At 41.4% G+C, this 22006-nt stretch overlaps 1 protein-coding gene across 3 annotated transcripts in view; it reads left to right on the top strand.

Annotated features, from left to right (window-relative positions):
* Positions 1–22006, top strand: part of NTNG1 (netrin G1) — a 158899-nt gene that overhangs the window by 53609 nt on the left and 83284 nt on the right. For all 3 annotated transcript variants that reach the window (XM_054212387.1, XM_054212388.1, XM_054212389.1), the window contains one exon: positions 13298–13938. In XM_054212387.1, the coding sequence (XP_054068362.1) occupies positions 13298–13938 (641 nt within the window). The remainder of the gene's footprint in view (positions 1–13297; positions 13939–22006) is intronic.

The following is a 22006-nucleotide window of genomic DNA, read 5'->3' as shown; positions in this document are numbered from 1 at the left end:
GCTAAGCACCACTACATGGCCCAGGCTGCCCTCTTCTTACTAACGGGGTTTCCTGAGCTAGCCCAATTAATGCGCCAACGACGACTCCTTGTTACAGTGGAGGCATGCAGAGGTTCGCATTGCAGCAGTCGTACCACAGCTCTGTGGTGAAAGCAGCCTCCGCATCTCCAGATTTGAATTAACTTTGCAATCAACTCGGTAAGCAAGTTTGGCTCAGCTCATGGAGTTGCTTGCACGCTACACATCTAATGCATTAACTGAAAGCATCATTACGTGTTATCATAAGCCTTTCTTGCACTTAGAGATGCTCTTGTTTTATTTCACGTAGAAGAGTCATTCAGACTTGGGAGGTACTCCGTGTCATTTGGGACAGTAACTGAGGCCATGAAGTATTTTTCAGGACTGATTTTTTCCTGGATTCCCATTACCCTGAGCCTCCCGCCTGAGGCAGCAGAGCCCAAGAGGCAGGGTCAGCTTTCATGCAGGCATTATGCCCCTGCCCTCTGCATGGGACAGAGGAGCAGCTGCTTTCCTTCCCCCTGCCCTGCCATCCAGCCGCCTGGGATTCTCCAAATTTCAACGTGCTGTGATGAAATAAGTTTTGAAAATGGCAGGTTTTTAGGAGTCAGTGCAATCTCATACCAAACCTGAACTGTAAATTTGCAGATAACAGTCTTAGTACAAATTATTTAAGGAAATTATTGTATATTTTTCAAATAACTGTGCAGTTATTTTTTTTATTACGGGTATATGTAATAAAGGAAATGACATGACCATCTCCAGCACAGAACTGAGCAAATTACCAGTTTATCACAAAGTTTGCAACCCTTCCTCAAAAGATACTATATGGGGTTTTGATTGAATTACTTATATTGTTGCAGTATCCTAATGTGGATTTGATGAGTGTCTTCGTTCTCTTTCAAAGCACCGTGCGCTATAATCTGAATGTGCAGAGACATCACACAATTCATTGTGAATACTAATAAGACATCCCTTCACTGTATAATAAAACTAAACATTTAAATTTGTTTCTATAACAATTCCACATTATGTGGGTATGCACCATGATTCATTAAAAATATTTATTTTGTCATCCTGACAAACACAAATGAAGGGAAAACAATGTAGCCCACCTTTTAAGAGAAATGAGGTAAAATTGGATTTCACTTACAATTGTCATTTTTGTTTATGTTCCTTTTCATTCTTCCTTTAAGTGGTTCACATACATGGAAGGGTCTTCTGAGCCTGGGAGTTCTGTAACAAAAAATGATCAAATACAACAGAAATGAGTGCAGATTCTGTGGCAATAGAAAGACAGATTTTTTTATACATTAAAAGCAGTGTTTCTGCATAATATCAGCAATTCTAATTGTGGTGTTTGACATTCAGTGTTAATCCACCAGCTCTAAAGCTTATTAAAAATGGCAGTAGACACATCGGTAATACAGGAGCAGGTCAGAAATTGTCAAAAACAATACTGACACTAAGAATCAGAAATAAAATTATCGTTATTGTAGAAATACAATTTTGCATGAAATCCACAGGGACTGAATCAATAACACCCTGGAGTGGGATGAACAGTGCCTACAGATGCAGAAGTCCCAGAAGCACAGCTCAGACATCCCCAACAAGAAAAGAATGTATTCCGTCCCTTTAGTCCCTTTTATTTGTTGTCTGGCTCTGCAGTTTCTTTTCTCTATGGCATTAGCCATAGAATTAATACAAAGACAAAGAAGAAATTCTATTTGAAAAAAAAAAAAGAGGGCCTGTGGGGCAAAGGAGAAGGGTCTGTTCCTGGCTTAGCCACCACTTGTCTGAGCACTAATTACTTCACCTCTCTCTGACTGATCTCCCCCGGCTGAACATACCTGCTTGTAAGTCATTTGGGGATTTACAGCTAAAAAGTAATATGCAAAACATCACATAAACACGCAGTATTACATAAACGTGGATTGATAGTTTTCTTATAGCTTTAAGTGACGCAGTTTTGCTATCCTTATTCATAGTGAGTACACTACATCCTATTACAGATGCAGAGCCTATTGAAACTGGTGTGATAGTATGCAAAATAAGGGACTAATGCAGTTGGGAAAGACAACCTGCCTTGGTTTAGCGAAGCTGTCTAATTTCAATGATAACAAAGTAAAATATCATTCAGAGTTGCGGACTTAACTGTTTGTTGAATTGCACTCAGTGTTTGTCTCATTGTGACGATTAGTAAAACAACTTACTATTTTGGTAATGCTCTTATGAATATACACATTGCTTGGTGTAGCCTGTGCAGGTATTTGATTAGCCCATCTCTTCTAAGAAGATTTTTCTTTTGGAAGAAATAAAGCGAAATTTGAGATACTTTTTTTTCTAACTAGGTTTTGTGTCACGTTTGACAGAAGTTATTTAACTATTGCTACTACTTAGGAATGCTCTCCAGCGGTCTTAAGTCTCCCACAGAGGAAGCAGGAATCACCCCAGGAAAAATATTAGAGCCGACAGTGGTTTGTCACAGGCAACCATTAATGAATACCGTGGAGGATTTGGTATCCTTCTGCTCATTGTCTTGCCATAATTCATTCTCGATATCCCACAGATTATGCAGAATGACTCTGTTGTAGCTGCACATTTAGGGAAGCAGATAGCATCTTTTAACTTGGTGGAAATTATAAGTGGGAAATAAATGATAAGATCTGTTTCCCGAGGGTGAAGACTTAAACAAGGACTCTGTCTTTAGAAAGCCAGTTAGGTTTGGGTTAGGGTTTGTTATTTCCCCTTTTAACTTCCTAATACAGGAGTTGCGTGTTTCAGTGCATGAAAATAGTTTTGTACAAACTGTGTGTCAATCAGAATAGCTTGATAGAGTGCGTTTTGGTATCTCAATCTTCATCGTGACAGTTTGCCAGTATTCAGAGTAAAATGTAAAACCTACAATCACAATGAGATAACAAAATGTACTTCCCATCAAACTCAGCTGTACCTCCCAGCTGTAGTGTATTCTACAGTTCCAGTTTTAGGAAAGGATAACATTTTCAGATAAAGCAAAGAAAAAATCTGAAGTGCGCTCACACATATGTGTACATATAGAGAAAAAAGTACTGCCTGTAGAAAAAACTGAATTCTTCATACCTGAATTTAGATTGTAGATATTGCTGCAGAAATACCCTCTGTGCAGGCCCCAGTAGCATTTGCAAGTGCTGTGTGTACGTCTGTAGGAAAGGAAATAATTTGAATTTGTTGTCCTAAATCCTGCTGCCCTTTGTAAGAATAAAACCATAATGATGCCAGGGCATAAGTGAAAGCCATTTTGTTGGGACAGAACTGGGTGTGCCCAAGTCCAATATACACTTACACCCCCAGAATAGTCTTTTATAGCCTAAATAACACTTAGCACATACAAGTAGCTATTTGTACATGTAAATGACCTTTTAACAGATAAGCAGGAGTATGACAGCACAGGCATAATTTAGCTGTTGGTCCACAATTTAGGGTGCACTTTCATATTGCCCTTAAGCCAGTCAATCTATCTGTGCCACTTCCCTTCCGTCCCCAGCCGTTGCTTCCCTTCTGGCAGTATCAGCACTCGACTGGCCAAGCAGTACATCAGATCACAGACTTCATTCAGTGGAAAACTAAAACTGCGAAGAAAAAAGTACTTGCTTTCCAGACCCACCAACCCCCTCTCATCCAGCTCACCACCCAGCAGCATAATTGTTAGGCACAAAGGTGGGGTCTTTTTAAATTTTTTTTCCCCAATTTTTTCAAGGCCCCCCTCCAAACCCAGAAGAGATGTTTGTGCTATTTTGAAGAGTAGCCTTATTCTAATTTTGTGTAAAATTAGCATTAGTGACTGGAAGCCCTTGGTCTGTTCTGCTGTGCCATGAGGAAGAGGTGGGGCTGCCGACAAGCCAGCAGCTGCAGGGCCCCGGCAGCGTGGGACCCCTCTGCGCACATCTGCAGCCTTACACCCACCCTTACAAATGGGGCCTTCTAACCACACATTGGAAAAACTACGTAATGCTGCTCTGCAACCATAATTTGAGCTTTTCTGCATCTGAAAATTGCCAGATTGTTAAACCCTAATTATCAAGCATACCACCTATCACATTGCTCAGTCAGCCGAGCCAGACAGGTAACTTGAGCTGTTGTGTGAACAACATGTATAAGTGTGGAAGTTGTTTTTATATACTCCTAGTGGGACACCAGCATTTCAGACTTCCACTACCTAGTTTGATCCTGCGCAGAAAACAATAATATGGAGGTTAAGCGCATGTCATTTTAAAAAGTTTTTTCTTCATGTTATTAGCTTTATAGTAACTGCCTGTACTAGTGTGGACTTTTCTTGTTACTCTATATTTAGATGCATCGCGAATAGACAAAAAAGGCTTTATTGTTTAGGAATTATTTGTTGTTTCGCACTATACATTTTTGTATTTTGCTTATGTAAAATACTTTTCAAGTTTAAATCAAATACAGCAGTCTTCAGTTCCACTCTAAATAGTTGGACACTGTAGAGCAGCTGTGTGCTATTGAAAAGCTATGACAGTCTGCTTTGGTGGACAGTGCAGTAATTCTTGAAGCTATGTTAATGAGTTACATTGTGTTTTAGAAACCTTCCAGGTTGAACAATACCCTGGGAAAGAGAAGAGAAGAAAAATAGGGGGGTTGTGCATGTTTCTCAATAAGTAAATAATACATGAAACATTATCATTAAACTATTTAAGTGGCAATTTGATGATGGAAAGTTTTAGTCCAGATGTATTAAGGACAGAAGATTTTTAAGCTGCAGTGTAAGCCCGTCCTACTATATCCAAAATGTTACCATAATAAGATATAACTACCCAGTAAGAGCTCAGTGAAAAACATTTTTCACTGCAACAGCCTTTAAGATATAAACACAAAAAGTCATGATAATTCTCTCCTTTAGCAGAGTTCAAGATCCATCTAGTTTTCATTTAACTCTTTACGAAACTGTGTGTTCATTTTTCAATAACTTAAGAATTTTTAATTGTTCTTATACTGCTCGTTTCTGACCTCACGTGGGAGTTGGTGTGTGCACGACTGTGACTGTTCCTTTAGGTCTGCACTGAATGGCCTACATGAAGAGCTGTCTGGGTAACTGAAGGTAGCACAGGATGGGGTTGCACTGAACGCTATTGTGGCTCATCAGTTAAACACCACATCAGCAATCTCTTCTGCTCACTTCAGTTGATTTACACAGGAACCAAATTGAAATTCATGCCCTGTATCTGAAGGTATTCAACTGCCAGGACTTACGTTATCAATACCTTGCATGAGCCTCCACAGATGTTGCTCAAGAGCTGTCCTCTAGGAGGACCAGGAAACCCTTACCACAGGAACAGGGGCCACAGGGCCAGAAGATAGAGCCTCCTCGGGAACCAGTTAGAAAGCTCAGAGCAACCTTCTGCAGAAACCATGACCATCACATCCCACTGGCCTCCACCACTGTTACAAGGCACATTTCTTCAGTCTGTCTGTGTGAAATAGAAGCATAGGACTAGTTACACGTACTTATTTACGCAAATATGTTATCTACTAGTAGAGAACTCATACACATCTCACCCACGGAGGAGAAGCGCCAGACAAGCACAGCTCATGGAGATCACCCAGTCCTGCATGGGAGAGTTTGGTGGTCCACCCTCCGCAGCACGGTGTAGGAGCCCATCCAGACTGCGACATTCCGGTTTCCCCACACCATGAGTCTTCCCAAAATTTTTCCCAACAAAATTTTCATGCTCCCATGATTTGATATCCCATTATATGATTTCATACTCAGCTAATACAAATCTGCTCTGCCATTGCCTAGGGCAAGCTGTGGAGCTTTGCATTTCCATTATGTCCATGTCCTCACTCATTGCCTATCCCTCAGCAAGGGCAGAGCCACCCAGCACAGGTGGGAGCAGAAGACCACCCCAGCACCAGCTGTGCCCTCACCAATGACAATCATCCCACACGGCCTCAGCACAGCCAGGAGACACAGGTGGTCCTTCAACGGCCACAGCTGGGGATGGAACAGGGTCACCAGAGAAGCCCCACCAAAAGCAGCAGGAGTCAGGGCCCACCAAGGAGAAAAGACCAGGTGTAGGGCCCAGCCTGAGCTTAAATAGGGCCCAGGCCAGGGCCCAGGTGGGGCTGGTCAGGGTTGTTAAGGCCTCAGACTTTTTGCTATCTCTCAGATTTCTTTTGTGGACCGAAAATCTGAATGCAGTAATTTATAACCACAACCAAAAAAAAGAAACAAGAAAAAAAATATATTTTTTTTTAGTGTTTCCAGCACCCTGATTCCATCTGTCGCCACCAAGGTGATTTGATTTCTCGGTTTTTTTGATGCTTGTATTCCCTCCGTGATCACTGTGATAACTGAGACCGTCTGTCCATGATAACAGACCAGCCTGCCTTTGCGCTGGCTTTCCCTTGCCCAGGGATGGCACCTTTCAATTGCAGTGTTTGAGACATCTCCTTTTTTTCTACCTCCACAGTGGCTCCCCTTCTTAATCCGCAGATAGTCCAAAATAGTCAGAAAGTGAGCAAGATGAAGTCTGTGTCAAAATGTAAGGCAGAGCCACCCAAGGTTGTTACTGACAGTAGAAGCTATTCCAAGTTGAGGAGACCCCCTGCATCTCCCACATGACTTCCTCGACGGAGCTCCTGCAGGACAGCTGGAAAAATGTCTTGGACGAAAATGCACTGATGTGAGCTGAGCATGATGCTGGAGACGGACACCCTCTGCTGCCTCACCCATGGAGCGCTCTCATGGATGGGCTGGCTTCCCCAGGACAAGTGCCAGTGCACTGAGAGAAAGGGATGCTGCGTCCCCCAGGATTGCCGTTTCTCAAACCCAAATATGCATCCGGTGTATAATGAAACCCTGGGTTTCTTGGAACATTTGCCGTATCGTTCAGTCAGAGCTCAGCACGATGGGCTCCCAGCGTTGTGCACCTCATGACATTGCAAAAGCTATAAATAGGAAAGTGATAATATTGCCAGATACCTGCTGGTACAAGAGGAAAACACCAATACTGAGCTGAGAAAACAAAACCGCACTTGGGTCAGTGCCAGTAGATCTGCCTTAAGGTACTGTAGATGCCAGAATGATGAAGTGGCCAAAATAACATCATCAAGGTTGCCAAGTCAAAGTAGCCTTAGAAGCGTAAAATTACCAACTGGGAATAAATAGGCTTTTCCCCCAAAAAAAGAGGGTAGGCGTATTTCAGAGGAAACAAAATTCCATTTGCCTCATAAAGTAAATTGAAAAGCATTTCCAAAAAGTAACTAAATAACTAAAAAGAGAGAGTGTTTTGCTAGGAATTAAGTGCCTTTGCCAAATGCACCAATGCGTGTGGTGATGCCAATATTAAAATATTTTCCTATGATACATTTCAGTTCATAGTATTGGAGACAGGCATGATCTAATAATCTGAGAGCTACTCTGAGTGCCAAGAATGCCTTCATGTGATCTACCAAAAGGCTTTGGAAGAACAAATACAATATAATCAGAGATTACAGAGTTCATCATGCAAAAGCATTTCTCTCTCATTCTGCGTCTATATGTAAATTTGGGATAGGATCCTATACCTCATGGAGGTGTTGTCATGAAGATTAATTAGCTGGGTCTGTGTTCCACGAGGCAAAGTGCCAGATCTTTAGAGGCTTAAATACCTTTTTAAAATCTGAATTTTAAGGACCTGCTTGCACCAAGTTTGTTGCAGGATCAGGGACATAATCTGCAATGTCCTTTCAAGCTTAAAAGTGCACAAAGTTGTTAAGCATTATTATTTATTTTTGGCTGGTCAGATCCTCCCTGAATTAATCTTTTTAAGTTTCCCCAGGAGTTATTGATTTAAACATGCTTTTATTTTATTCTTGCTGGTTTTGGAGAATGTGTATCGTTCAGCCTGCAGCTCAGAGTTCAAAGTGCTTGTCTGGCCATCCAGGTGCCTCTCATTTGAGAGCTCTGTGAAAGACGGTCAAATCTTCCACCAAGATTTTAGCACTTTTTCTATCTTAACTTAAATCACTTTAACTTAAAATGCTGTCACTGCAGTGATGAAAGGCTATTGATGGTAAAATGTTCTTGTCTACAGCCACCCCTGTCTTCATCACAACAATAATTCTGCAGACATTGACCGAGATGCTCTCAAACCAGCTAATGGATGGAGTGAGTTTGATAACATCAATTACCAGGCGAGAGATTCTGTGACTTGACAGTCCTCCACCACACCGACGGCTTCCCCTTAGTAGGACAATGCCTAATGAGTTGTATCTCCCAACTAATTGTTTCATAATCTGGCTCTGTTGTGGTAAACAAGTAATTCCTGGTTAGAAACCACATGCAAAATTTAAGCATTAGGGCAATTATTGCTATTAGCTATTACTGTCTAATTAGTCATCTACAATGTACAGCACAGTAACCAAGCGAACTACTTGTAATGATCTCTTGGAAAGGAAAACAGAAATACTCTATTATTTCCAAAAGTGTGAGTTGAATGCAGTAATTTCCTGCACAACCTCACTCCAGATGTGGGTCAGGCTGTATTTATTTCTTGTCTTGTGAATCTGAGCTGACTACCCTGAGGCAACGCTATAGAAATGGGTTGCTGTGACTTACTTCTTGAAAATTTATTTTGCTCCTTCTTAAAATCTTGGCCTGCTTGACCTCAGCAGCCTTCACCAGTTTGAAAATGCAAGTTATAATCCTCTGTAGGGATTTAGCCAGGTGTCTATTACAGCATGTAATCTGTGATACAGCTTCCAATATTCACGCTGCAGAAAGGTTAAGCCCCTCTGTCTTTGTTCCTGAGTAAAAAGAGTCCATGAGGTGTTAGTGTGGACAGGAAGCAGATTGAAAGAAGCAACATCTTCAATCAAGCCCTAAGCCTGTGCGGGTGCCACTGAGGAGCATCTGGATGCCACTGAGGAGCAGCGTCCTGATGAGAGACAGGGTGGCTTCGCCTGAGCGGCAGCGCTCGAACTTTAACCCTTGAACGGCACCATTGCAGGCTCCCCTGCTGACGTTCAAAGGTCATACTACTGCTAGACCTCTGGTTTTAACCAAAATCCTCACTCTATGGTCACTGTCCCATCCGTCACTGAGTTGCTCCTGAAGATGTACGTGGTGAGACACGCTCCTGGCCAGCGGGAGCAAGGCCAGCCCCGGCGCCCTGTCCCAGGCAGGGACACTTGCAGAGCACCGCAGACACCACCATAAAAGTTCAGGCTGGCTGGCACAAACAGACATCACTGTGCGCTCAAACAAACTAAATCCAGCTAATTGAGGGGAAACCCTACTGGGACCAGTCAGCCCTAGCCAGCAGCTTCTCAGGTAACTCTGCTTTTTCCAGCTGGGGCTGAGCGTGATCAATCCGTGTGATACAGCCACCTGCCCTCCCTGGGCCTGCAAAACGGGTACCTCTTCCTAAAGCCAAAACTTTTAGACTCTGCCAGTAGTTTTGGTAACATTTTGAATTCTGAAATTTGAATTTTGAGCGGCCTAAAATGAAATAAATAGCAGCTTAATTTGCCTGCCTGCAAGGAGCTATTTAATATCAATTTCCAATTACTGTACAGGAAAATAGTGGGTTTCTTTTAGATGGTCATGGCGTTGGGAAAGCCTCAGCTACCTTTTACACTAATCGGTAGTAAAGTGTTTAGAAGTATTTAATAGTGTTTAATTATTTATAAATCTCCTAATGGCTTAAATATCATTTTGAAAAGTTACAAATATTTTCCGCCTTGTCCAGCTGAAGAGCTGCTGCTTGGAAGGCTTAAATGAAGATTTATTTACAGCTGCCTGCCGGTCACAAAATTACTTACAGCTGCTAATGCTCTGGTCCTTTAGCTGTCCCCAACATAGATTTGGCTTAGTTTTCACAAACTAGGGGAAGTTTCTCTTCGTTGTATTCATTTTACTGAGACAGAGGTCTTAAAGAGGGTTATCACAGAGATCAAGACATTAAAATACGTAACTAATACCAGTTGAATTAATTGTTTTCTTACTGACGTGTACAAAGAGACGTTCACGTAGGGTAAGACCCTTTTACACTGTTTTGGTAATCTAAGTCTGTCTTCACATGCAAATTACGTTTAAGATTAATTAGAAGCAGTTTAAAGCCAAATTGCTGGTAGAGAAAATGGGAATCTGACTCCAAGCCTCCGAAGGAATAATCACGTTAAATATTTCAAAATTACATCAGTGACTGCCATGTCAGTAGGCAGAGGGGAACTTACCTAAACTCATCATTTCTCTCCTTCCTCACTGTGTTAGAATTCAGGACATTTATTTTATCGGCTTATATCGGCTTAGATTTTTTTTCTCCTAATTTCCTCTCTAGAATACCGAACTCTATACAGGTTATTTTGGTATCGTCAAATCATTCGCCTCTTAAAAGAGAATTGTGCGCTATAAAATTAAAATAATAATTCAATTTATTGGGGAGAATATGCTTGAAGCTTTTTATTAGGATTCTCATTTGCAGCAATGTCCTCACCTGGGGTTTCAGGGGCAGGTTGTGCCACTGCCGTTACTGCTGGTGAGAGTTTCAGGCGCAGGACAGCACTGTGATTCTGACCCATTTCTCACTATACCCTGCCATTAATTGGAATAACTTCATCTTCCCCAAAAAGCTTTGTTCCCACAGAGGTTAGACTATCATTCAGTAGCAAGCTAGGGCTGATTTTTAGCATTTGCTGCACCATTCTTTTAGGCACCTTATTGCTACCAGCTTTCATGGTCTTACTGCTAGTTCCCACTAGCTTGGTGTTTTGTTAGAGCCCCATCTCCCAGCGTTCTCTGATTGTACTGGCACCTCAGCTTTTGCTAAAAAGGAAAAGGTGAAAGAAAAAGGGAGCAAAAGAAAGCAGCTCTTATATAAAGAAAGAAAGAATACATCCCACGCAAGCTGGGTTACCCGCTGGAAGTCATAAAACATGCCTCCTCCAGCAGCCAGGGACTAGTGGATCAGAGCGGCTTTAGTTTTTAACATGAAGAATCGCAACAGAGCCAGTGGTTGCTTGTGGAGCAGGAAACCAAAGCCATCCCTCAGCAGCGCTTAATGCTCCTGTCTGGCTACCCAGGAGCATTTATTCGTTGTGTTTCGATACCCATGACCTCCCAGTGAAGTTATTTTTACCAAAGCAGTGACAGAAGCATAGACATTATAGGTATGCAGGCAGCTTTGTGGTGACGGGTACAGAAGTGACCAGGTTTTTCTGGTAAACCTCAGAAAGCTGTGATTTATGCAACTCTGAGCATTTTCTGCAAAATTGATATTTACATCTAGTCAAAGGGTCTGGAATCTTACAGATTTCACAATATGTGTATTTTCCCTAAGGAAAAGAAAAGGCCTAAGTTAGCAAATCCTGGCAATTGTGACTGATTTATTAAATGGAGCTTAAATAATAAAAAATCTGGTGTTTTCTTTATTCTGCTTGAAACTTATTTTTGATTTTCACTGTTTTATTCAAAAGGAAGGCATGGAAATAGCAACCGTGAGCTTGAAATCAGAGCTGTAACAGGGACTTATTATAGACACGTTTTACAGAGTTTTTTTATTGCAGCTGCATAGTTTGAAGCTGTCAGCGTAACAAGCAGCGGGCTGCTTTTCAAATAACCCTTTTTGTTGTCTTGTAGTTTTATTTCCTAGCTTCAAGTCCCAGTCAATCGTTGTCAGTTTTAGCATTCAGCCGTATTAATGGGAAAGAGAAATAAAATAGTATTTCCCTGCTCAGGTAAGAGGAAGTTGCCAGTGGGGAGGTCAAAGTGAGTGCAGAATTCCTTCTGCCTGTGTTTCCTGGGAGTGTGTCAAGGAGCAGAGCAGTGGCCGAGGTGGAAACTCACGTTTGAAACCCATTTCCCACACTGGATGGCGTTGAACCGCTTCATTGCCCTGAGGCTTTGAGACAGTGAGAAGCATAACTGTAATTGTAAGAAAAGAAAAGGTTGATTATCATACCAGGGCTCGTTCTGTTTTCAGGGTGGGTGAGGGGAGCTCTGATTAATGACAATAACGGCTACACTTGCGCCCCTATCGAGCACTGCTAGATCGGGGCTCTAGATGCTCATGCATCTTTTTCCCCAGCAGGGCTGACCATCAGTGAAAAGAGGAATGGGTTCTTCCACACTCCGTGTGGAAGGTGGAGGGAAGGATACAGAGCAGCAGTTGCTCTCTGGAGCAAACGCAGAAGAACAAGTAGCAAAATATTAATGTACTGTTGAAAGCCGAAATTAGATAGACGTGATTCAGTGCAGCCTACGGGGTCTGATATCTTGGTAACTGCTGCAAGATATCCCCAATCTGCAGACAAAATAGCCTTTGTGAAGAAGCAGAAGATTGTAGCGTGCAAGTTAATGCATCAAAAGGCCAGGAAGAGAATAATTCACTTTCACCTTGCTACAGAGGACAAGCAGCAGTAAAAGCTGTGCACTACTGGCAAGCTTTTTTTGTTGCTGTTTTTAACTCAACCCCCAGTTCAGACCTCCAGCCACCTCGGCAGCGTTCCAGCTGGAGCTGCTGACATCTCCCACCTAATCAAGTGCTGGATTATCTTGCCCTGATAAATTGGAGCCGGGGCCTTGTGAAAAGTCTTTCCTGAAGTACTTCGCTAGCCTGTAATAAGATGGCAGACGTCTGGATCAAGCCCCAGAGCTGGCAGAGCACTCTTTTTCTAATGACTTTTGGTGGTGAGTGTAAATGTTTTAAGGCAAGCCGGTGCTAAGATGGGAGCACAGTTAAGCATGATAAATTTCATGCCAGAGTGAAAGGAAACTTGAAGGTGTACTGGGTACTGGTTCGTATGGAGTATGTGTGGGCTGCACTGCTGACCTCAAAACACCTGCCCTAAACATTATTTCTTTCGTGAACGGAACTCTTGAGGAACATACTTGTTTTAAAAATAAATTCTCTTTGGCTGCTGCGTCTTTCTAGGAAGAATTGGAGTTGCTGAGCTATTAGAGACTTGCTTACTGTTCTTGGTCTTTTGTGACTCAATCGCTGGTCCAAGTCATTCAGGGTAAATAAACTCTTTCTCTAAAACATATTAAGAAAAATGTGTGTTACAGAAGCGAGGGTGCTGTGTATGTGTGTGTTTGTACATTTATTTCGACAGGTAAAATAGCCAGGATAAATCTCATTAAGATAAAGGTATTCCTTGCAAGCATTTGTGTTTTCTTTCTTGGTTCCACTCCTGAAGAAAAAGCAGCAGTTCTCATGTGCCAGACAACAAACATCTTTATGTGTCATAATCACCTGTGCCGTGCCTCTTGTAATTCTGCTTTGCTCTTTTCCAGGGGAATCCCTACATGTGCAATAATGAGTGTGATGCGAGTACCCAAGAACTGGCTCATCCTCCAGAATTGATGTTTGATCTCGAAGGAAGACATCCCTCCACATTTTGGCAGTCCACGACTTGGAAGGATTATCCAAAGCCTCTTCATGTTAATATCACGCTCTCCTGGAACAAAACCATTGAGCTGACAGATAACATAGTTATCACTTTTGAATCTGGACGTCCAGACCAAATGATCCTGGAGAAATCGCTCGACTATGGACGAACATGGCAGCCCTACCAATACTATGCCACGGACTGCTTAGATGCTTTCCATATGGATCCAAAATCAGTGAGGGATTTATCGCAGCACACAGTCCTAGAAATCATTTGCACAGAGGAATACTCTACTGGGTACATGACGAATAGTAAAATAATCCACTTTGAAATCAAAGATAGATTTGCTTTTTTTGCTGGACCTCGGCTTCACAACATGGCTTCTCTTTATGGCCAGCTTGACACAACCAAGAAGTTAAGAGATTTCTTTACCATCACGGATCTGAGGATAAGACTGCTTAGGCCAGCAACCGGAGAAATATATGTAGATGAGCAACACCTGGCACGCTACTTTTATGCAATTTCAGACATAAGGGTATACGGAAGGTAAGAAAATGTATATACCTTTAGAAACAGGCATGTATGTTCGGTTTTAGAGGTTATTCAAAACTGTTTGTGTCCCCAGATATGACGACATTTTCTGCTGGGTCACGTTCATTGGAAATCTGGCTCAGTTGAAATCTCTTTCAGGTCACACTAGAAGTTTCTGACTCAGCGGCACAAAGTTCTGGGTGTTCGCTGTCACTGGCCTGGGATCTTAAGCCCTAGATCTCATGAGCAGGATAATGTTGGCTCAGGAATTCACCCTGGCATTAAGGCATTTTCTGCTTTTTTACAGTTGGAGCCTCATCTGATGGCAGTTAACTAAAAAGAGGGATTCAGTTTTATCATTTGACTTTTTCAGGCCTTTAACGCAAGCTGTGATTGATGCAGCAGCCCTTGCGCAGACCCTTCCCACTAGGTCCAGCTATGAACTGCCTGTGAACAAGGAAGGCGGCGGCGATTAGAATCTATTCCTTGTACTTTAATTAGCTCTGAAATGCAGTGAAGCTGAAGTAAAATGGAGAAAAAAAAAAAACCAAACAGTGTTTTGGAGAGACTGATTTGAATATAACAAAGATGAATACTCAGCTGGGTTCCAGACAAATAGTCCCTCTGGGGCAAGCAGTGGCTGGTATCAGGTGCCATAGTCCCAAAAATAATAACTGTGCGATGACATTCCTATCGGGAAATTTTCTTCCCAACTCAAACTAGCAATTGACTGATGACCTCAGGCAGGAGGGTGATACTCCTTACATGTGTCTTGGATGCCAATTCATTCAGAAGAAATAAATGGGACTTTCTCTATTAGCAATTCACTCACCTTTGTAATGTACCTTTTCCTTCTCTTCTGTTTCTTCTGTAGAGAGTTCAAATCCTCCTTTTTTAAAGATTTTTTTTTTTTTTAAGGGAAGCTAAGTATCAAAACGAACAGAAAAGCTAATGTATCTTGGAAGGCCAGGGCATTTTTTGCAGACACAAGACTGAGTGAAAAAAAAAAACAGACAGTGATCGTATAAAACAGTGGTGACTGCATTTTTATTACTCCTGTAGCAAGTTTGCCATTTTCTACCTCTTTTATACAAGCCTTTCATGTTCATAAGCATTTCCATATTGCAAAAATTGATACATAAAGTCAATGTAGAATCAAATTACTGTGATGTAATCTATTGAAAAATATTCCTCTGACTTTATATTAAGGAAGAATTGATGCCACATACAGATTTGAATGTATAAGCGCTTTTGCAGTGCCGATACATTTTTATATGATCAAAATACATCTGTTAGGACTGTAGATTTCGCATGTAGTTACAGGACTGTAGATCTAGCACACAGTTACAATCTTCTGTGTCCACACCAAATACATAACGCATACATACACAGAATCACTAATTGAATGTGTGAAAGTGTAAGATAAATGTTGCTGTTTAAGAATTCTTATTGTAACTCTCATTAGTTACATTGTAAATTATTTTTCAGCAGTCTCTTGAGAGGGCTAAGTGGATCAGGGGCAGCTTAAGATACTGTTTGAAATAGTGTAGTAACATTAGCCTCAGTATACAAAAAATAACACATATGTTGTACTTAATGTGTATCCTTTCTCCGTTGGACCTCCCATAGGTTAGCTCTACAGAGGATAATATCAAAGCTCAGGATTTGAAGGTCCTTACGCTTTAAGGAAAAGCTGCTCCCCATCTGAAAACCCATTTGGAGCTTAGTCTGACTTCAGTTAAACTATCAGTACTTTATCAAAGAAAGCATCTGAAGGATTAAAAAAGAGTGCATTGCATGCAAATTAGAAACAGAAAGATTCTCAGCACATCTGGGGCACGACAATCTTGTGAAAAATTATCTATAAAAATGAAGCGTGACTGTACAGGGAATTTATCTGATGCTGATGCTTGTTGTCTAAATGCTGCAGTAATTGGACACATGCTTTAAAAGAAATATCTGATGTGTAATAGTATCTCACTGGATTAGATTCATGTGAATTCTTATCACTCTTTTGCTAATGAGAAGAACAGCTCTTTGGGGACTTGGTGGCCTTTCCTTCAATATGTACTGAGCTCCTTGTTAAAGAATTGATGGGCTTGCTTACTGCTAAGTAGCTGTGGGGCTGCAGTGTGCAGCCCCTGATTATTCAGTCACACCAAAGGTAACTTGCAATAGGCCCACTGTCACCTGGTTTTAGGTAGTTTTGGTCTCCTACCAGAAACTTTACAGACCCCCCCCCCCCCCCCCCCCCCCGCAAAGACTCTCCAAATCAGCGTTTATGATGATGTGCCCTGGCATACCCGGAGTAAGGGTTACCAGGGGGGTTGTGCCACTCTTTATGATTCAACTGAGCATTCCAGCCCTTGCGGGTTAATTTAGGATGTTAACTGGAAATTACGTTACAATTTTATTTATTTTTTTTTGCTACAGTGTTTCATATTCTGGGTTTTGAGACCTAGATATTTTTATACATTTAGTAAAGCTGGACTAGACTGTTCCATGAGGATGGGATACAAAAGGACTTTACGAAGGAGCTTGACATGTGGTGAATGAGTGATGCTAGCACACACACCTTAAGGCTAGTCATTTTACTGAAAAAAAAAGTAACCTGTAGGTTAAATATAGTTAAAATCACCAAAGCTCATAATAGCTCATATTTCTAAAGACAGTATAAAATGTAATTTTTTTCACATCATATTTTAGGGATCTATGACAGTGAAAAGCATCTACCTTAAAGCTGCTATATTTAATATACAAGATGCTGGAGTGGTTAATACTTCACAAAAAATTATAGATAGGAGATTTGCCCACTTATTACAGGGTTTGTTGTGTCATTGCTTTGCATTGTGGTGTGAAATAAGCCCGATGTACATTGCATTAGAGGTGAAAGCCTGTGTACTCTCGATGAACGCCTTACCTCCTCTATTACCACCTGTTTATTCATCTTCAATTTACCACTTCCATTGTGTATGTCTTAAGATGATAAAAAAAAGGAAACATGGCTGTTAGCAATTTCAGAAGCCCCATTGTGCTCACATTATTCAAGAAACCTAATAGTCCACATGAACTAATTCTGACTTACTGATGGTCTGCTTCACTAAATCAGGGTGATTTTTTTCTAGTGAATAATGGACGATGTAGTGTGCCAGTACCTTAATTAAAGAGAGCCTCTCTTAGTCTTGATCTCATTTTAATTTACAGGGTAATACTACAATAATATCACTAATGGAAGGTACATTAAAGGGCATCAAGTAGCATTAACTGTATTAAATTATGGCACTTGTGTTAATTAACTGCTGAAGCAAGATGGTCCTAACGGCTAGAAAGGTCGACTAATGCATAAATAAAAGTCTTCTGGGATGGGAAGCTAAGAAAGAACAGACATTTTTCCCCTCATCTGGCCTTGCTGCAGAGAATTGGAGGGTGTCCTGTGTGGTAACCTCAGGAAGGTTTGTTTCTCTCACTTCACTGCCTGCAGAGGTGGCCTGGGCTGTCTGCGAGCTCTGCCTGTCTGCCATTCCCTGTGAAGGACAGTCCTGGCAGTAAGCTCTGAGGCACAGCTCCCTTTTTTAACACTCTTTTTTTTTTTTTTTTTGTGGCAGTTCACTAAAATAATTCCTTCAATTCCTTTGAAGTCGAGCAAAAGGTTCCTAGCAGATTTTGGCTCAAGCTGCTAAAGGTTTAGCTGCATTCATTCCAAAGTATTTTTTTGCTTTAACTGTTATATTGTCAGTGACGTGGACATTTATACACTGTAAATTAACTCTAATTCAGGATGCTGGTAAAAAAACATTGCCCCAGTGGGCGACAGAATGACTAGCTGGCTGAAACAAATGATCTTAATGCTTTTGGGTGATTAGGTTTTGATCTAAGAGCCACCAGTTTCCTTCTGACACCAGAATATCCAGCCTCTGTACAATGTTATTAAGCCCTTTGGAATTTATTTTTATGCTCTTCTCGCCTTGAAGCGTCTATATTTAAGCCGCAGGGTTTTCTGACCCTGTCTCAGCTACGGTTGCAGTTCTAACAGCAATAGGAACCTCAAACTCACAGTTCGCAAGTGAAAAGTATCCTCAGTTTTAACAGTTTCTTGCTCGCACATTAACTCTTCTAAATTTAAATCCAGCTCAGGGTCTGAATAAATTACTCTGAAGGAAAGCATATTTGCGATTAGGGGCTTGGGGCTTTTTTGTCTTTTCAGCGAGGCTGCCCCTCCTGCCAGCTGTGCCCCCGAACCCCTCAGGATCGCTGGGGTGGGTGTGGGGTAGGTGAGGACCCTTCCTCTTGAAAAAGAGCCGATCTGCCCCCCTGAGTCGGGAGTCTGCACTGCAGCCTCCCCCGGCAGGGTGGCTGGTCCCAGGTGCCATCCTCTGCCTTATTCTGCAGATCCATTCTATGGATGGATTAATTGGATTAAATCTGTTTGTTACCCTGGCATACATTTGACAACGCTGTAATGATATCCCTCTTTAATTTACCCAAAAGCAGAACTTTGCCCTAGGGAAGTGGTAATATATAGAAGTGCTTTAGTTTTATTTATAATAGAAAATGTTTTCATTAATGTTCAGCTCAGAACCAGACCATCAATATGAAGATATGTAGGCTTCAAGCTCTTAAGGAGACAACTGAATACCACTCTTGTTTCTAGTATTTATTTACCGTACTTGAATACTCTTTGTTTTATGAGAACACTTGCATAAGCAGCTTGTTCTCCTTTGAGATTTGCACTAGTATTCAGAGGGAATCTAGCAGTTTCTCCAATTAAATTATGAACTCATTAGAGAACAGGAAAGAAAAAGAAATGTATGTATTTAAGAGCATGTCAATTTATCTTTAATTCCCAAGTGTAATTAGCTTTTTTAATATATCTACTGTAGTACGTCACTAAGGAAAATAGTCCTTCATTTTCTGTAAACAAATCTAGGATCATCAGGAACTGAAATAATTAAACGGTCACTGTGTTTATTCACACATGAGCAGTCTCCAGTGTTTTACTCAGTGCAGGTGTCCTGGGTGGGTTTTACTCCTGCCCATGTTCAGCTAGTACTGGTTTCCACCCTCCATCCTGGTGACACAGGTCACAGCTCGGGGTGGTCTCAGTCTTGTGGTGACGGGAAGGGGAGCAGAGCATCAGAGTCTCTAATTCTGCTATACGCTTTTGAAACTAGTGGGTTTAAATCACCAGGTTTCACTCACCACCTTTGCTCATTAGCATTTGATCATCTTTTCTTGGCTCGTTTTGCAAGATGTCAAGTATTTTCCATACTGATCTCCCCCAGCCATCTTTCAAGGAAGCTCAGTGTTGTGCAGGATCAGGGTGTTTGAGGAGAGGCACCAAGTCTTTTTGTAGCATAATTCATTTTGCCATTGAACATTAAAGGAGTAGAGATGAAACTCCTGATGAAAGAAATGAGAATTTTTCTTTCAGTATTACTTTGTATGCTGAAAAGCTATCCAAAGAGCCGTTCTGAATAAATTCAGTGATTCCAATATCTTGCAGAAACTTTCTTTCCTTTAAGCTTTTCATTTCAAAAGAGTTCAATTTAATGCAAACACTGAAATAAGCTTAAGGATCTCCTGGATCACATGTACAAATGCTTCCTGGCACAGGGTTGTCCTTCAGGTTGAAGTTAAAGCTGGAGTGATACAACATATTATCATCTTAAAGTTTTAAAAATTCCAACTATTTCACTAGTAACAGGAACTACCAACTTTTAGGGCTTTTTTTTTGTCTTTTGTTTTTTAATTTAACGTTATGATCCCTTCCATGGGTACCAGCGTGGTGAGATTGCCTGCTGTTAGTTTTGTCTGTCTCAGTACTTAATTACATATGCTTGGGAGCTGATTTTTTGTGGCTATTTCTCACCTGTGAAGTGCCTCAGAAGGTAGTAGTTGAACCCAGAATATCCACGTGCTTCTCTTGATACAGGTGATCTCTCTCTCTCTCTCTGTTAATCTTTTTTGTCAATTGTAATAAATGAGCCGTCGTTCAGCTGTGATGTAGGGAACTATTTGAAACTAAGAGAGGTAACTTCGCTGCCTTTCCAGTGCTGTAGTAAATGCTGTGTATCACTCCCTATATGATATGAGAAGTATTGAAACAAGAGACCAGATGTGATACTAGTTTTAGATGCCATCCTGTATATTGGGATTAACCTCAGTGAAGTTACCCATATTAAACCAATGAGTTTCCAATGCGTTCACGTAGGAGAAGTGAGGGAAAACAAGTGATGGAGAGGAAGGGAGGACAGAAGGAAGGAAAGAGAGAAAGGAGGGAGGACAGAAGTAAAGAGGGTGTCCCAGCTTCTGTTTAAAAGAAGTGAGAGGAAAACACACCTCTCCCTTTTCATCTTCTCTCATCTTCATTTAATAAGGCTGATGTAAAGCAGGACGGTTCTGCTAAGTCCAGTCACATGGAGACACCTATTCAGAAAACTGCAAAGTGAATTAGTAAAGGCCAAGGTCTAACAGTCTCATTATGTGGGGTCTGTGAGAACCCTTCCTCTCCTTCTCTCCTGAGTCCATCTCTGGCATTAATGGGTCTCAGCAGAACTACTGCACAAAGGGAATCATCATGGTTCTTACTCTGTCGCAGTGGGCTGTAGTGCAAATGAGTCGGCACCAAAGATCCTCAGTAAAACACAGGTAAAACATCTTGTTGACTGGGCTGAACAACAGTTTTCAGCACTGCTGTAATTCTGTTTTCATAGAATACAGTCCTGTTCATGGAAAAGTAAGAGAAGAGCTACAGAAGAAAATGGCAATGCTGTGAATTTAGCAGGCACTAATACGGTCAGGGAAAAGGAGATGAGGGGTTATGCTGCAGGTACCATTCCCAAGAGAAAGTCTGGCTGCTGACACAATTCAGGAAGGCATAATGGTAGCAGCAGCCCTTTGCAGGACAATGGGCTGTGTCCTGGTTAGGTTCGTGGGACATGGGAGAAACGAAAGGACGCTGAATGGCAAGAGGCATTCTGACAACATTAGGAGGGAGCAGGAACTGGAGAACTTACTGGTATACTAACGCTCCTGTATGAGACGGCCTGGAATTTTTGCAGCACACCGAGTCCTTGGAGCGTTAGAGTCTGCCTGTGGACAGCATCTGGTTGCTTACACAACAGTTCATCCAGACTTCTAAGCCAGTTGCAATTAATAAAAAGGAATGATTGGTATGACTTTTATGCTGGAAATGCTGCTGTACTCCGGGGTAACATAGCTGTACTTCACTGATGATTATTTTGACGTTTCAGGGGTGATGACCACTGTTTTAAAATAAGCCTAAAAACAAACAAAAACATTTCAGGATGAGGCTAATAATCCTTAGCTTTATACTGTGGGTTAAAGCCTTGAGACATATGGATAATGCAATACATAAGGTACATACGCATGCCCATGTCGCAGTGCTGGAGGGCAGTTTTCTAAAGTTATGCTCTTTCTTTGAACACTTGAGTCTATCCTCTGACTTTGATGTTCGCACAAATGTCAATAGTTGTCTGCTTCTTCCTTGTAAACTCCCTGGAAGACCTTGTTATTCTTTTCATTTTCACCCTTAAATCCATATGTGTCTTTATGGGAGCTATGCAGAGTCTCTTTCCTCTGTGCCGTGCCATATCCCCGCTTCCACCCTCTCTAGATGTGTGTTGGCCTGTAATGTGAGCCAGTACCTGATATATTAAGATTTATAAAGTACTTTGAAATACACTTAAGAAAGATTGGTAGAGAAGCACAATGGATTGTTATAATTTGTCCTCCCTGCACCATCACTCATAAACAGGCATGTAATGGGAGTACTGGTACAAATGTTAATGGTGGCAATGCTGTCCCGATGACAGAGGGACTCGGTGGGTCATGTTTAACTGCCGGCAGTATTCCTGTTACGCTGCACATTAAACCTATTAGCAACCAAAAAAATAAAATTTGATTACAATAAGGATACATACATTGAGATATGCGTCTTCACACTCAGCTAATTAGTTGCCATCGACTGTTTTCACTTTGCTCGGTGACATGTGGTATATAAATCATTTCAATATGTTAAATGCAAATGGTTGGTAATAGGGTAACCATCTGCTCACTGTTG

Source organism: Rissa tridactyla, chromosome 8 (genome assembly GCF_028500815.1).
Source record: "Rissa tridactyla isolate bRisTri1 chromosome 8, bRisTri1.patW.cur.20221130, whole genome shotgun sequence".
NCBI lineage: Eukaryota > Metazoa > Chordata > Aves > Charadriiformes > Laridae > Rissa > Rissa tridactyla.
Note: the sequence above shows the minus strand (reverse complement) of the source record. Positions and strands in the feature narration are given on the sequence as shown.